The following is an 18,122-nucleotide window of genomic DNA, read 5'->3' on the forward strand; positions in this document are numbered from 1 at the left end:
AATTGTATGGAAGTAAAATATAGCTGGTTGCACTGAAGCTGCAATCTTTCGTCAACAAATGTCTCCGCATCATCTGCAGAATATTCCGAACACAATCAGCAACGACGCGCCGTAGAGATCAACGAACGAGGAACACATCCTATGGCAAATCAATCGCAGAAAGTGCAATGTATAGGTCACATGCTTAAAGAACCACCAGATAGCATCATGAGAATGGCATTGGTCTGGAACCCTCAAGGGATTAGAGGATATGGTCAGCCAAAGAATACTTGGAAAAGGTCGATGTAGAGCGAGCTAGCGGATGCCAATATCCGTCGAACGACTCAAAAACAACAGTCCAGTGTTCAGTACGATGGAGGAGTCTTGTGTAGACCCTATGCTCTCGAGCGGAGTGAACAAAGAGGAAAAATAAAAATAAAATAAAAATTGCAGTTAAGACTCAAAGAGCCTTTGCGCTCGTTTTCGAGCCAAATTTTGCATAAAATACAATTAAAAATTCAGCGGACGCCGAATGGGTGGGTGCGTGACTACCATTCGGAATTCACAGAGAGAATGTAGGTTCGAATCTTGGTGAAACACCAAAATTAAGAAAAACAAGACATTTTTCTAATAGCAGTCGCCCCTCGGCAGGCAGTGGCAAACCGCTGAGTGTATTTTTGCCTAAAAAAGCTCCTCACAAAATATCTGCCGTTCGCAGTCAGCTTGAAACTGTAGGTCCCTCCATTTGTTGAACAACATCAACACGCACGCCACAAAAAAATGATATACGCGTCAACTACCTGTATATATAAGTATATAAATACAGTAAGACATGCTTTGGTGATATTTTGCTTTTTGCGTTTCGTCTCTCAGTTTCTTTCACTGTGTCCTCTATACTCTGATTAAAATACCCCAAAAAAGATTCAACTGACACCTCTTACGAATACATTTAAGACCACAACACAGTGGTTCCTGCCTCGAAGAAAGGCGGTTATAGAGGTCTTAAGGGCGATGGAATAGTGAGTTTTCACTCTGGTTTAACCACTTGCAATACTTGGCGGTTAGTCAGGATTTTGATATATTAGCCGGCATCCAATATTTCAGTAAACTTCGTTTTGTTTGTTTGTGTCAGGTCTGCAAAAACTTTCTTCTTCATCTTTCGCGCTTTATTTTATGGGAAAGCCTTTTGTTTAATATAAATATTCGAGCAAGCGAAAACTTATAATTCCACTTATAAATAAGTTAAAAAATATCGATAGGGCCAATAAGCTTAAGAAGGTGAACCCCTTAGTAAATACGTTATAAGTAAATCTTACGACTTCTCACTTTTATATCTGACTAAAACCAATTTTTTTAATTTCTTCGTTACTTTATTTTACATTAACTTTTTAATTATTATACACGAAAAACATTCAGAAAATTTCTAAATTTTTAGTACAGTTATGGAAAGCATCAAGCCTGACAAACAAAATTTGATGATTTGGAAAAAGGACTACAAAAACTCAAGTTTGAAACTTTAAATGAACAAAAAAAATTAAAAATGTTCACTAGGACTTAAAACTTTTTAACCAAAATTTTGAGAAAAAATCAGGGTATGCAATTTTATAGCCAGTTGAGTTTTGGTATAACAAAGTGTAAGTTTTAAGTAGCTCAAAATTCGAGTTGATTTTTGATAATTATTTTTTGCTGGCGGTGTTGTATATTTTCTATACATGAAGCAAATTTCGAGCATTCATTACACAGACAAAATGCGCTTGATATACTATACAGCAGAAAAAAATTTCAAAAATCAACGCGATTAAAAAATTTCAAGTTTTAATGAAAGTTTTTGATTTTTTTTTTTTCATTTGCACACAGTCGGAAAATTGAATTTTTGTGCTTTTTGTTGGCGAATGAACTATGCTTTTAATAAAAAATTATTAAATTCAAATAAGAAAGTGTTCTCTGAACGCCATTGCATAGTGAAGTGGCATCACCTACCACTCTTCTGGAATTTATTTTAATTTGTGCATAGTTTAAAACTTCTATTTATATATTTTTGATATAAGAATGAACTATAGTTTTATAAAAAAATGTTTAAAATTAAATTAGATATAAACAAGAGTTAAAAACTCTTAATCAGTGCCAGTGCTATAACTATTTAACGCCGTGTACTTTCAGTTTTTCTGCTCATTATCGAAAAAGTCGCAACAAATAATAATGTTTGCTACATTTTTTTGGTACTCCCAATTAATGAGGGATCAAAATTTTGCTTGAATATCGCACTACGGTACCACTGTGCCCTGTAAGCCACCATTTACTTCTTACATTCACTTTCGGCACAGATTTGCGCTTTATGTCGTTGTTGCTTCTATGGTTGCCATGTCACTGTCCAGTCAAAGTTTAGCTGTAACTGCTTTCAACAACCTGACTGGCAAAAACAAAGCGTTGACATAACGATGAAAGCGGAATTTATGGCATGCAAAAGAGAAAATTGTGCCAACAATTATCTGAACCCCGCACTAAGCATCCTAACTGAAACAAAAGAAAAGTAAAGGCAAAAGCAAAAGAAAAAAATTAAGCAACAAAAACTGCCTGCAGATTAGAGATTGCAGCTTACGAAATGCAAGTGTTCGAAAAGTAAAAGCAATATTACCTACCAAAAACTTTCGTAGTGAACAACACCGCCAAGCTGAGAGTGAGGGTGAGAGACAGTGCCTCAAAATCGCAATTTGCCCAAGCTTTTGTTTGTATTTTTGATGTCATAAACTTTCCATCCAGGGCAGCGTGCAACTATCTGTAAGCCATTTATGTAGTTATACATTTTGTATGTACAGGGTTGGCCATATTAAACTGACCCATTGAGTAACCCTATAACTTTTTACTGTAATTTGAAATCTAAGGTTTACGTCAACAAGCCAAAGACACTAGTCGCACTTAAAGCCAATATCCGACGGGAAATAGCCGCCATATCGGCCGAGACGCTGGCCAAAACTATGGAAAACGCCGAAAAACGGGCACATTACGCTATACGAGCTAAGGGCGACCACTTGCGCGATATCATATTCAAAAAGTGATGTAAACGAATCTCCTTGAACTAAATTAAATGTTTTTCACAATGAAACACAAAAAAATGTTTCTTTTTCCATATTTTTTTTATAATCACATGGGTCAGTTTAAGATGGCGAACCCTGTACATATCCAAATACGTGCTAAGGGCGACCACTTGCGCGATATCATATTCAAAAAGTGATGTAAACGAATCTCCTTGAACTAAATTAAATGTTTTTCACAATGAAACACAAAAAAATATTTCTTTTTCCATATTTTTTTAATAATCACATGGGTCAGTTTAATATGGCCAACCCTGTATGTGTATAAACAAGTAATTCATTGTGAATTCCCTTTTCTTCCTGCCACACAGAGTCAATCGGATTAGATCTACCCATCGTTTTTCCAGCTAGTTCATGCAACATGTTTCCCTTTCAGCTACTCGTTATCCTTGTTGTGTGTTTTTGTTTTTGTATTTCATGCTCGTTTCTGATGCTTTGGCTTAATTCTTACTTCCTTTGACATTTATCAACCTTAGCGTGGAGAGGAACAAAAGAGTGGCATGACCCGTTGAAAGACCCATCGACAGAAAAGGTAAAAACAAAACAAGAGTTGTATCTCGCGGCACGTTTAAATTGGAGTTGTAGAACGAAAAAAAAACAAGTATGAAAATATAGGTATGCAGTTTGCGTAATAGAGGTATTTTTATTACAATTTCCTGAATAGAACCAATAAATCCAGAAAATAGGCATTGCCGTCATTGAAAGTGAAAATATCATATATAACAAATTTTTTTTTTTTGGAAAAAAATTAAAAATTTCTTCTAATATTAATAATACTAATTCTTAAGTATAACTTTTCACTTACATTCTCCTTTCTGTTCTAAAATAATTTAAAAGAGAATTTTTCCATTTTTCAAGATATTTCTCTTTTGTTTGGTACCCATTTCCCATAGATAACCCAACCTACAGTTCCCGAAGATTATTTTAATTAAGCTTCGACAAATTAAAAGGAAAAATCATTGAATTTGTTGTTTGATCATTTTTAAATTGCCTTAAACCTCCAGGACCAGTGAAGCTCCAGAATCACTTAGAGAAAGATCTGCCACGTTGAAGAAAAATAGAAAATAGTTATTAACAAAACAATTTTTTTATTATTATCTCTTTATACTCGTATATAAAACGCTGTTCTGACGTTAGGGCACACTACATATAGCTATATGTACGAAAGAGTAATGAGCAATACTTCCAAATCTGCACAAATAGAAATCCTCTTTTCATCTTTTCGTCTTTGGTCCGCTTATTTTCATTTAGTGAAGTTTGGCATATCCAAACAGCATTTTTTATTTTTGATTTTGCTTAAACATTTTAACGCCTGCAAATGTAATAGTAATAGAGAAATCTCTGGAGGGAAAACAATTTACTTTAGCGGCCTTTATAGACATAGGAGGCGCCTTTAATAATATTACGGCTGAGTCAATTGACACCGCTCTAAATAGGCTGGGGGCAGAAAGACCTATCTACCTCTGGATCTCGTCCCTGCTTGGCGGTAGGGAAATAAATGCTGTAGCAGGAGGGACTAGAATCACTAGGTTCGTTCATATAAGTAAACCACACGGCGGTGTCCTCTCGTCTCTGCTTTGGCTAGTAGCTATGGATTAAATATTAACTCTCTTAAACAGGGAGGACAGAGGTGGCAGCATATGCCAATGAATTGGTCCTAATGGTCTCAGGACCCTTCCCATCAGTAATGGCTGAAATTTTGTAAGGTGCACTGGCTACACTCAGTAGATGGGCTGCCAGTTGCGGTCTCAGAGTCAAGTCTGACAAAACGGTGTTGATGCTATTCACCAGGAAATACAAGCCTCCACCTTTTAAGCTTCCAAGACTAAACATCCAGTGTCTTACACTCGCATCGGAAGTCAGGTATCTTGGTGTAATACTTGACCCCAACCTCCACCGGAGCCTGCACATAGAAAATCGAGTTAACAAGGCCAGTATAGCCTGTAAATCTATGTTCGCCAAAAAATGGGGTCTCAAGCCACGTGTCGTACTTGAGATGTACAACTTAGTGGTTCTGCCAATTTTAACATATGGTTGCCTAGTTTGGTGGGTAGCTCTTCAGAAGGGCTACAACATCACTCAACTGGAGAGAGTGCAGAGAACTGCATGTGTGGGCATCACTGGTGCTTGTAGAACATGTCCCACTGCTGCCCTCAAAGTCATTCCATTGCTTCTCAGAGCGCTATTAGGTTGAAGGAGCTAGGCCTCTGGAGACAATTTCCAGTAGGACATAGTGGCATCTTGAAGCAGATCTTCCCTTCCTTCTCTGTTCTTCGCACTGATCTCTCCATCCGCAAACTGGGGTTTGAGGGTTGTGCTAGGGCTATCTTTCCGAGTAGGCAAAAGTGGGCATGGATATAGGTACCTCTGTTTTAACTGACGGATCCAAGATGGTATATGGAGTATGAGCGGGGGTTTTCTCTAAATCAGCCAGCATTTCGGTCTCCTTTAAACTGCCGGAAACGAACAGCGTTTTTCAAGCAGAGGTCTTCGCGATCCTGCAGGCATGCAAAATGCTTCGGGATCGCTGTTGGGAGTGAGAAATTAATATTTTTTCCGATAGCCAAGCTGCGATCAATACCCTGTCATCGCCGTATTGCAGCTCTCTTCAGGTGAACTCCTGTAAGGGGGAACTCAAACATCTCGATTGAGCAGGAAACATCTCCCTTATCTGGGTTCCTGGGCTCAGGAATATGGAGGCAAATGAAATTGCCAGTCATCAGAACTGGTTTCAGCTGTCCCCCTCTGAGACATCGGTGTCCCTTTGTCCGTTGTTAAAGGGAAACTACACAATTTCTTTCTAAAAAAAGCTCAAGACAGGTACGGGTCTGTCTCTTCGTGTGCTATTTCGAAAACACTATGGCCCCAATACGATACAAACAGAACGCTTAAGGTGATGGGAATCCCCTGCCATTCGCTTAAGATTCCTTAGCATGCCCTTTGGGGATGACTTGAAGAAACTCTTCAGCCGAGATCTCTTTTCTCTCCTCCACATTCCTCGGGAATGAAATATGATATTTGCACTATTTGGTACAATTATTTAGAAAAAATTGTATCGAAAAGATATATCTATTAGAAAAATTATAAAAAATGTTTGGAAAATCTTTTTTGGAAAACGAGTTACGAATTGGATGGACGCAACTTACCGAATAATTTCTTAATGTTCCTTTGAAGGCTTTCGGGAAGGGAAATATTTATACTTCATTTCCTTTTAAGAAAACATTTGCAACTTTCATCGGAAACTTACTTTCATATATAGGAAAAAAAATTAAACAAATTTTAAAAATTTCTCTCAAAAATCTCTTAGCTTAATTTATTTAAAAGCTTCTTAATATTCCAAAAAACCATATTTTTTAAATTTTTTTTCATATACTTTTTCTCTTAAAAAGATGCAGTAAAAAATTTGATTCCCTGATTGGAGGCTTTCATTATAAAATATGGTTTTTTTGAGGAAAAAATATTTTTGGAACAAATTTTAAAAATATATTTTGCAGAAAAGTTTTGGAAAATTACTTTTATTAAAGAAATTTATGTGAAATTGAAAGAAAGTTTCTGGAAATATATTTTTGAAAGCGAATTCTTAATATTCCCTTACAGACTTTTGGAGGAATGAAATAGTTTTATAGAACTTTTTTAAGAAAGTCATTTTTTTTAAAAAAAACTTGTTTTAATAAAATATATGGACATATATAAAAAAAATTAAAACAAAAAAAAAATATTTTTGGAAAAATTTTATAAAAAAGGAAAATTGTATGCAAAAACTAAGTTTTTATATTGAAAAATTTGAAAATCTCGTTTAGAAAATCTTTTTGAAAAAGTTCCTTTTTGTCACAATTTTTTAGAAACACATTTTTATTGCAAAAGTATGTTAGGAGGAAATTAAAAAAACAGTTTTGGAAAATATTTTTTTTACATCGAATAAGGAATTGGGATTAACTCAATTTATTTAATACTCCTTTAGAAATTTTCGAGGAATGAAATATCTTTATTATATTTCTTTAAGAAAGCAATTTTTTTTTTCTAGAAAAAACTTGTATTCAAAGATAATTTGGACAAAAAAAATTGTTAAAAAAAATATTATTTATTTATTTATTTATTTATATATTTTGTTTTCTTGATACCTAATAGATTTGGAATCAGTTCCAATCATAACATTTTTCGTGTATCGTGACATATCCCTTGTTTTACTTTTTGATCGCTACCATATGGCTTGAATTTCGTTTTTGGCCACTCTGTATTGAAAAGTAGATAAAAAGAGCTAAATTTTAAGCCCTATTAGAACTCTCTAGGTCAAAAACATTTTTGGATGGATAGGGGTCTCCCGTTGAGAAAGAATGCCCCATATATAAATAAATAAAATTAAAAAAATTTATTTTTGGAAAATTTTTTTAGAAATGAAAAAATTATATCGAAAACATGTTTTCTTATATTGGAAAAAATTGAAAACCTCTGTTGGAAAACATTTTTGAACAAGTTTATTTTGGGCGCAATTTTTTGGAAAAAAAACTTTTAGCGCAAAAATGTATCACGAGAAAATTAAAAGAACATTTCTTGGAAAATATTTTTTGTAGGACGATTTAGCAATTAAAATCAGCTCAATTTATTTAATAAATTTTTAATATTCATTAGAGACTTTCGAGGAATGGAATTTTTTACTGTTTCTATAAGAAAAAAAATAATTTTTATTTATTATTTTTAAGGTAAAAACTTGTATGAAAAAAAAAATATATATATTTTTCGAAAAAATTTAGAAATATCTTTTGGAAAACGGTTTTGGAAAAGTACTTGGTCGGCACAATTTATCAGAAAAAGGGTTTTATAAAACAAATTTATACGAAATTGAATGAAAGTGCCTGGGAAATATATTTTTGGAAACGACTTCTTAATATTTCCTTGGAGATTTTCAGAAATGCAATATCTTTATTGCATTTTTTTAAAAGCAAATAGTTTTTTTTGTTTTTTAAACGAAGTTTTTGAGAAAAAATATTTTTAGAACAATGTTTTAGAACATGCATTCTTAAATGGGGAAAAATTTAAAAATCTATTTGGGAAAATATTTTATAATAAGTTCTTTTCCAGCCCAATTTTTTAGAAAAAAAAATTATTGCAAAAGTTCATGAGGAGAAAATTAAAACAATATTTTATTATGATGATTTAGGAATTGGGATTAGCCCAATTCATTTAATAAATTCTTAATATTCCTTAGAAACTTTGGGGAATGACATTTTTTACTGCATTTTTTGGTTAAAAAAGGCTTGTAAAGCGTTTTTCAATAGGTGCGCTTCAACTTTTTTCCGATAGGGAGGGCGCACGACGCAATATTTTTTATTTTTCGCTTGTCATTTGTAAACTTCATTAGTATACATTTCATCATGGAACGCTACACACTTGAGCAATGATTGCAAATCGTGCAAATTTTTTATGAAAATAATCGTTCTGTTGCTGCTACTTTAAGAACATTACGGCCATTTTACGGTCCATTTAACAAGCCGTCCCGTTCAACAATCGACCGTCTAGTGAAAAAATTTGTATCTACGTTTTCGCTTCATAATGTTCCGGTGCCAGTGAGAGCAAGAAGTGCACGAAGTGTTGAAAATATTGCTGCCGCCAGGGCTTCAGTTCAAGAAGACGCAAATGTGTCGCTCACACGACGTTCTCAACAATTGGGCCTTTCTGTGTCGTCATTGTGGCGAATTTTGCGAAAAGATCTTGGCCTACATCCGTACAAGATCAAGCTGACACAAGAACTGAAGCCGTTTGACCATTTGAAGCGACGTCGATTCGTAAATTGGGCTGAAGATCAACTCGAAAATGATCCAGATTTTTTCCAAAAAATCATCTTCAGTGATGAAGCTCACTTTTGGCTCAATGAATTTGTCAACAAGCAAAATATGCGTTACTGGGCAGAAAAAATCACTGTTTGGTGCGGTTTACATGCCGGCGGCGTAATTGGCCCATATTTTTTCGTTGACGAGAACGATCGCCACCTTACTGTGAATGGAAATCGATACCGCGACATGATAAACGATTATTTTTGGCCGCAATTTAATGGTATGGACTTAGACGACATGTGGTTTCAACAGGACGGGGCCACAAGCCACACAGCACACGCTACAATTGATTTGTTGAAGAGTAAGTTGGATGAGCGCATTATTTCCAGAAATGGAACGGTCGAATGGCCGCCGCGCTCGTGTGATTTGGCGCCTCTAGACTATTTTCTTTGGGGTTATGTGAAGTCATTGGTCTACAGTAACAAGCCGGCGACGACTTGTGAGCTCAGAGCCAATATTGAACGCGAAATTGCTGGAATTTCGGCCGATTTATGCAAAAGAGTGGTCGAAAATTGGGTTCAACGATTGGACTTCGTAAAACGTGCACGCGGTGGTCATGCAAAAGAAATCGAATTTCATACTTAAATGTATATGTTCAAACTCGATAATAAAAAAAAAAAATTAGTTAAATAAGTCAAGCCGTTTGTGTTGTATTCGCTCTTACTGAAAAACGCTTTATAAAAAAATAAAGAATAAAAGTTTGGGAGGAAATGGTTTGGGTAAAGTGTCTGTTTGGAGCAATATTTTAGAAAAAAGCGTAAAGAAAAATAATTTGGGTAATAGGTTAGGTTAGGTGTAACTGGCTGACTTCAGTCACACATAGGTAGATCGTTTCGGTCCATAGCGAAATTTGGGTTATAAATATAAAAAAAATTATTTATTACATTAATTTAAATATATTAAAATAAAAATTTTTTTGGGCAACGGGTTTAGAAATATGAATTATTAATATTTTTAACTTTTTAATTTTAAATTTATTAAAAACTTTATATAGAAAACAAAATAAAAACATTGATCCTAAAACAACGACTTTTTAATTGGAGCTTAGCTAAAATACAATTTCTGTTTTGAAATTGAGCCCTTTAAAAATTTGTGTATAATCACAAATTCATCCTGCTTTTTTTTATAATCTGGTTATATTGGAACTAATTTAAATTCCAGTAAATACAAATTTTTTATGTACCGATTGAAAGCCCACTTCATATATTAAACTTGAGATTGAGATGAGTTGGGCTGAGTGCATATGCCTTTCTTCTGGCCGCAATTGGCAGAAATGTCTCAGTCTTCTGCGCGCTAAAGCGCCTTACATACTTACATAAATTTTTTAGTTTTAATCTAAATATAAGTTTCTTGTGTACCGATTGAAAAGTCCTTTGCAACAAAGAAACCTTTTCATATGGCTGATTACATTTCAAACGGCTATAAAAATGAGAAATGTGCTTGCACGCGTCACAAAGGTAAAGCAAAGGTCTAGCCTATTCACTAAGAAAACAGGCTTTCTATTGTTCGACATAACTTCAAAAATACAATACCATTTTTTTTTAACTTGCTACATTTTTAAATTACTTTTCATGCTTCTATTTGAACGATTCAGCGACCAAAAATAGCAGTTGACGTTCCTAAATTACCAAGTTTTCCGAATTTTGCTAACTTTTAAACTTTTGTAAACTTTGTTGCTTCTTACCAACTTCTTTTAACTTGCCACGTTGAGATTGTGGATCGCAAAAAGTAAACTGGCATTGGCAGTTTGACAAAGAAAGAAGAAGTCTTGCTGAAAAATGTCATATATACGTATGCATACATACACATGCACACCCTTCAACACACACATATTTCATAGAAAAAAAAACGCAATTCACACACGTTTACCTTTATGTAAAATATTATTTAATTGCTGCATGTATGCAAATGAATTTAGTTACACAAGAATTCCCCTGCAGCAACTAAGGAAATACAAAATTTCTTTATTTGCCTATAGTGAAATCTCTAGCCTTGTAAAAATAAAATATTTTGCAAATCCCGTTCACATCTCACATCAGAATGCAAAGAGCGTCATAGCACGAGCTTTGAATGAAAAATTCGAGCTCATATTGCTATGAAGTTGAAAATACAGGACAAAAACGAATGGTTCAAATTGTCTAAATTGTCTGCAGTGAGTGTGAAATTTGTAAGCAAATACGTGTAATTGCAAAGAAAATGCCCTCCCCTCTCTCTCAATTAATGCGCTTCATACGAAGGCAGTAGTTCGACCTGTTCACTAAACCACTGTCAATTTAACTACATACTCGTATGTTCGAGCTGGCACGGAATTATGTACATAGGTCCTTAGGTCTCCAAGTACTGCTTTCATTTGCCTACTTTTACGTGCTGATGCCCTGTGAGCTATTAATTCCCGCTATCTATTTATAGAACTTTTGAATATGTTCCATACTAGTTACTTTTTGGACAGTTTGTCGCCTTAAATTCCAAAAGCGGAAAAAACTGGAACTCAGCTCTGGCTAGCCCGAAGGTCAGAATGGCCGATAGAGTAGAAGATTAATGAACAAATGGGGACTAACACCTCGTATTACGCACTGGCTCTATACTTCTGCAGTTAGGCCAATTTTAATGTATGGAATACTTGTATGGTGGCCATCTGCTCAAAAGGCGACTTACGCTAAAATCATGAGTAAGGTCCAAAGAGCAGCTTTTTTATGCATCTCTGGCGTTTTAAGAACTACCCGAAACAAAGCGCAGGAAGTGCTAATCAATTTACCTGCCCTAAATCTGGTAGGGAAACACGTGGCCGCCGCCTCGGCGCTCAGACTCAAAAGTATGGTGCTATGGAAAAACCGGTGGTTTGGCCACGCTTCTATTTTGCACTCTCTGAATAGTCACAACCAAAAAATAGACTACTCTATCCCTAGACTCACCTTTGAAAGGCTCTTCAAGACGAGTATACCGTCAAGAAGGAAGTGGCAGACACCAAGGCCATGGAGAAGGGGGGAATTCAACTTTTATACAGATGGTTCCAAGCTAGATGATAAATTTGGCTACGGAGTTTTCTCGAAGGAATTAGGAGTGGAACTATCTGTTTGACTACCACACTACTGCAGCGTCTATCAGGCAGAGGTACTATATTAGCTATAAAAGAAGTGGCTGTATATCTAAATACGCACGCCGTAACAAAAACGACTATAAATATATTCTTGGATAGCCAGGCGGCCATCAAATCAATGAATACGGCAGAAGTTGCAGAAATGAGGAAGAAACAGTCGAGCACTTCCTTTGCAATTGTCCAGCCCTAGCTAAAATCAGAGCAGCTTTTCTAGGTAAATACTTTTTTAATTCTCTTACAGAACTGTCTGGCATGGGGTTGACATCAATACTACGTTTCATAAGAGCCACAAAATGGTTCCACGAAAGAAGATAAATGAGGTTCCCGTGTAGCACAGTGGTATCACAACGGACCTGTAAGGTCTAAGTGAGTTGGTCTTGCAGACCGACTACCACCATAACCTAACCTAACCTAATGCAAACATTATTTATTATTAATTATTTTTTTATTTTTAAAATAATCTCTCGAGTATTCTGGCCAAACCTCATCTCAAATTGAGTCCTCTACGCGCTGACAAACTCAGAAATAAATAGGAGAAAATGGAACTGGATTGGTCATACGCTTCGAAAAGACAACACAGATAATGCGAAAATGGCGGTCGAGTGAAATTCACAAGGAAAATAGCATGTGGTCGACCAAAGACGAAATGGGCGCGAATGGAGTGTACTGAAAACGAGAGTTTTGGTTCCTGGAGTCCAATAAGGAGTTATAGATACGACAAAAGAAGTTGGAAGAGACTAGTATCCATCCTATGCTCTGACTAAGAGCGGACAATTTTAAAGTTTTGACTAAAAAGTTTGAAATTTTAATGGTTTCTGATTTCTTTTTAATTTTATTTGAAGTTTGAAGCGTTGATTTGTATGGTATTTATTGTGGTATTAACTATGTTTTTATAAAAAACTGCTACTATTGTCAGAAACTGCTACAGGTGAGATGCCTGGAATATTTCAATCGTATGGTGTGTATGAGTCATGGCCATAGACTGAGTAACATTAAAAATTAAACTGACTATTTCCTCATTGAATAGTTTTTCAGTAATTAAAGAATATACTAACGGGTGATTTTTTAGCTATTATGTTCTTAAACAGTTGGTTTAAACAGCTGACGCACGTTTCGTGTTTTCTTTCACTGTCAAACATCTTCAGTTTGGTCTATAATTTAACCATGAATCGTCTTACAAACGAGAAAGCTTGCAAATCATTGAATTTTATTTTAAAAATGCGTGACATGCGGTTTCAGCAAGACGGTACCACATGCCACACAGCACGCGTAACAATGGACTTGTTGAGAGGCGAGTTCGGTAAACATTTTATTTCACGTTCCGGACTTGTCAATTGGCCACCCAGATCGTGCAATATAACGCCTTTAGATTATTTTTTGTGGGGCTATGTTAAAGCTCATGTCTATTCAGACAAGCCGCCTCCTTCAATTAACGCATTGGAAGACAACATAATAAATAATAAGAAATGCTTTAATATGTGAGATACCTGCCGAAACATTGGAAAGAGTATGCCAAAATTGGACTAAGCGGATGGACCATTTGAAGCGCAGTCGCGGTCAATATTTGTATGAAATAATCTTAAAATAAAACATTAAATTATATGGACTGTACTATCGATTTAAATAAAAATTTCATGCATTTTTCTGAATTTTGCGTGTGTTTTTTTTTTTGAAAAATTTACTATAGCTCTTAAAAAGTCACCATTTACATATTTTGTCACAAGCCTGTAAAATTCCCATGAAAATTTCTTTTAAAAATTTTAAACATTGTGCTTAAACTGAAGCAGTTTCGTGATTTGTGAGCCCTTGATAGCCTGCCTATTTTACTTATTCTTAGGTTTCTACACTTTCGCTTAAGATGGAATTCGCTTGATTATATTGTATTCCCTCATTATGTTTCGCTTTCTTTGAAAACTTATAGCGTGAGACTTAAATATGCTCACATTCACTTTATATCTCTTGATGCAACTGATAAAATCAACTTAAATTTTCAAAGATCGCATAACACCACTCTTAGTTTCATCATTATGTCGAATGTTTCTCGAACATTTTCGAAGGTTCTGCTAACCGCCTCTATTGCTTTTTGATTAGCCATTTTGAACACATCTTATATTCCTAGCTGCAATGGCTAAGTATTCTTGTTTTATCGCTATTCCTGGAAATCTAACGCACTGGGGCTGCTCAGTAGAATAGAAGAGAACATAATAGAATAGATTTTCGGTTTAACTTCGACCTAATGGCCTTTTCAATGCTTTACTCATCACACTTATTAAACTGAAGATTGAGGTGAGTTGGGCTGAGTGTATATGCCTTTCTTTAGGCTACAATTGGCCGAGATGTCTCCACTTTTTTAGCGTTATAATTCCACATTTAAGAATAAGGTTCATTGGAACATCCGGGGATAAGTCGCAGGAACGAACCATGTCCCATATCGCCGGACATAGCCTCATAATTCGACACCAGCTAACATCTTTTGATTTTAGCTTTTCACTCTTAAGCTTCTCCTTGATGGTGTGTTATCCCTTAGCGAGTAAGCACTCCGGTCTTATTGGTAAAGAGGGAGCAGCATCTCTAGCCAATGCGTGAGTTACGTCGTTCCCAGTTATGCTCCTGGAGTTGCTCAGAGATATAGGTTCCGAATTTCAACTAAAGTGAAGTATGAATAAATATTTTCAAAATTTCTTCACCAGAAAATGTTCTAACCGGCAATTATCGGTAGAAATACATATGTTTATCTATGTGAGTAACATAGGCACTTTTTGAATTTTCTCTTCAACGGCATAAAAATACGATTTTGTTAAATATCTCGATCATAGCGGCATCTAAGTAATAAGAATTCTTTTTGTTTTTTGTTTTTTTTTTAATATGTATTTTTACCTATCTAATAATTTTTTTTTAAATTTGGGCTGAGCCGCCATATTAATGAACTTTTCATAAACATTTCGACGTCAGCGCCAGCTGTTGAGTAATACTCTTAAGGGGGGAAACCGTTTTAGGAGGCCGAAATTTTGGTGTTTTTCGAGAATTTTTTGAACAAGGAAGGAATAATCAGAAGTTGTTAAACATGGAGGGTATTTTACTCATATTTCTTCGAATTCTTTCAAGCCATTTCGGCCGGAAATAGTGGCGTTTGAGCGTGTTTTCCATGGATCGCCATCCGAGTATCTTGCTGGTGGGCATTTCTGAAGTTGCAATTTTTCTCCGTAATCAACAACAATTTTTTTTTCGTTAACAACATGTTTCCTAATAATATGAACCTAATCGTGATAAAATAATATTGAGAATTGCATATCTTTGGGGCGCTTGAACACAATGTAATTTTTTCATACCATATTTTTTCATCTATTTAAAAAAATATTTTTCATGATAATATAATCCCAAAATTAGGTTCATATGGATTAGGATTGAATAGAGAATACTCAGAAAAAAATTTATAACGATTGGTGTATAACTTTTTGAGCTAGAGTGCCCACCAATTGAAAAAAAGTAGTTTCGAGAAAAACGTCGTTCTAACTAATGCGCGGTATGGTGCGGAACCGACGGGCAGTCACTTAAGTGCTCATAGAATCGAGAATAATGCGAATTTCGCTTTAAAATTTTTACCACATATTCTTCAGTAGTTATACTAACAATTTATGCAATAAAAGAAGTCGATTTTTTGATAAGTCTAAACTGGTTTCCCCCCTTAAAGTAACGCACAGCCTATACCCTGATCAGAACATTTCTCTACTCATCAGTGAAAGTGCGGTCAAAATCTGTTTGCCTACTCAGGAGTTTAATGTATACAGAAAGACATAAGCTGTAAAAAAACTAGTTCAAAAGTTCAAGTTTTACTATCAACTAAATGTTCTGTATGTATGAGTACATATGTACATATATACCCCAAATATATAACTACATTCATTCTAAGTAAACACACGTCTTCGTTTCCTGTAGACTTAACACATTTTGAACTCAATAGCGCTCCCTCTTGCGAAAATGTTGCAAATTTCATTTAAATAAAACAAAACATGCAAATATTCACAAGTAATTGTTCTGAACTATCGCATGGGCAACCAAATTCTTTTGCAACGATTGAAGTGCGTTTCCGAGTGAGTGCCATAGAAAATCAATGAAATGCATTGCAAACATTTGCAACTATTTGGAGTGAAGTGAACAACTTTTTTTACACATTGTTATATATCAACATACATACACACATATTTCGCATTGTAAACTTGTGAATATCAGAACTTTTATCTCCATTTAAATCTGTTTCAAGAGGAATAAGCAAATCTTCGCAATGCACATTTTGCATTTTAAAATAGAAAATAAATAACAGCACAAAAGTTAGTTTGAAATACTTTTTTCCAGCAACTTAGGCAAATAAATAAAAGCTTTTTAATATCAATAGATATGCACATATTTATACTTATAGATATATATTTATATTTTATCTTTTCTATCTCTTTGCAGTTACAAAATTTGTACGCATTGGTATTGCCGATAAAAACGACTCTCCACCGTATTTCGACAGATTTCTCTACGAGACAGAAATTGATGAGAATGCCGATCTACAGACAACTGTACTCACCGTCAATGCCAAGAATCACAATGATTGTAAGTATTCGTCATTGTAGTATTAGTAGTATTATTGAAGTATAGGCTATTAACTCACTAGTGTCCAATGATGCCATTTGGGAAAATTTAAACATAGTTTGAAGTAACAGTGGCCGCCTATGCGTAACAAGATATTAAAACGTAAATATTAATAACAACTAAATTAAATTCTGACAAATTTATACATTTTTAAACTGCATATATAAATAGAATATGTTCATCAGATCTGATGGCTTCATCAGCATTAATTATTATTTCAACCAGGCTTGCTGCTGAGATTTTATTTCTAATTCAGATAAGATTTAAGAATTCATACTTAAATTTTAATTATTATTACAAGCAGACCAGATGCGAGTAAGCGGAACAACTGGAACGAGATACAAAACCACACACATGAAACTTTTGAAAAATTATAGTAAATAGTGAAATGGATTTTACTTAGCATTGACGATGATTGAGATGTTCTAGTTGCGGTAGTGCGAATACTCTCTAAGGAGAGTGGTAACTATTCGCTAATGGCTAGTGATTGGTGACTAGTGGCTGGAGATTGTGGACTTGTGACTGGTACCTGGTGACTAGTGACTGGAGATTGGTGACTTGTGACTTATGACTGGTGACTGGTGATTGGTGTCTGGTGATTGGTGACTGGTGTCTATTGTCTGGTGACTGGCGACTGGTGACTGGTGTGGTGACTAGAGACTGGGGACTCATGACTTCTGTTTTCCTTATAACTGGTGACTCGTGACGACTGACTAGTGATTAGCAGCTGTTGTCTGAGTAGCGGAATAACTTAAATCAACTTATAAAATAATATTTTTTTGTACTTAAATGTGCATAAATGTAATTCTACCCCATTAACAAAAGTAGATTTTTTTGGTTCACCGGCCAGTTTCTAAGACATACTTCAAATAATAATTCTCTCTAGTGGAAAGTAGTCAAGTTAAATTAACTTAAAGACTCAAATACTAATTTGAAATAACTCAATAAATTATGGTTCTATAACTCTAAAACTAACTATTAGTAGTGTAAATAGAAAGGAGTCGAATATTCCATAATTCCATCTATATAATTCGTGACTACGAATGTTGGATTCTGGAGAATTTTGTAAAAATATGTCAAAACTCCTTTAATGTATTTTTAATAGGCTGATAAAAATGTTCCCAATACATCATTGGATAGCTTATTAAAGGTACTTATATAACTTATAAACTTATATACAGAATAATATCAGCAGCAGCTAATACTGATTTGAAATAATTATTTTGAGTAAGGGAGGTTTTTATTTTTACCTTTATGCGCTACGTTGCTTGTCTATTTGTCTGAACTGTCGACTTCATAAGAGTCAAAAAATATAAAGCCATTAGCAAAAACTATAAAGCTTACGATATACTTGTATATACAAATGGCGTGTATATCCTTTATTGGTAGTTGACCTAGCTCCTCCTCCTCTTTGTGGTATGCGTTTTGATGTTTTTGGTCCACTTTTGAACAATAAGATCAAATTTGCTGGCCCTTAATCGAAAA

The 18,122-nt window shown here is 34.8% G+C and overlaps 1 protein-coding gene across 1 annotated transcript in view; it reads left to right on the forward strand.

The window, feature by feature from the left end:
* LOC129249023 (putative neural-cadherin 2) overlaps nt 1–18,122 on the forward strand; it is a 124,272-nt gene that overhangs the window by 9,977 nt on the left and 96,173 nt on the right. Inside the window, exon 2 of the mRNA XM_054888634.1 lies at nt 16,455–16,598. Within this exon, the coding sequence (XP_054744609.1) occupies nt 16,455–16,598 (144 nt within the window). The remainder of the gene's footprint in view (nt 1–16,454; nt 16,599–18,122) is intronic.

The sequence above is a fragment of the Anastrepha obliqua genome, chromosome 5 (genome assembly GCF_027943255.1).
Source record: "Anastrepha obliqua isolate idAnaObli1 chromosome 5, idAnaObli1_1.0, whole genome shotgun sequence".
NCBI classification, from domain to species: domain Eukaryota; kingdom Metazoa; phylum Arthropoda; class Insecta; order Diptera; family Tephritidae; genus Anastrepha; species Anastrepha obliqua.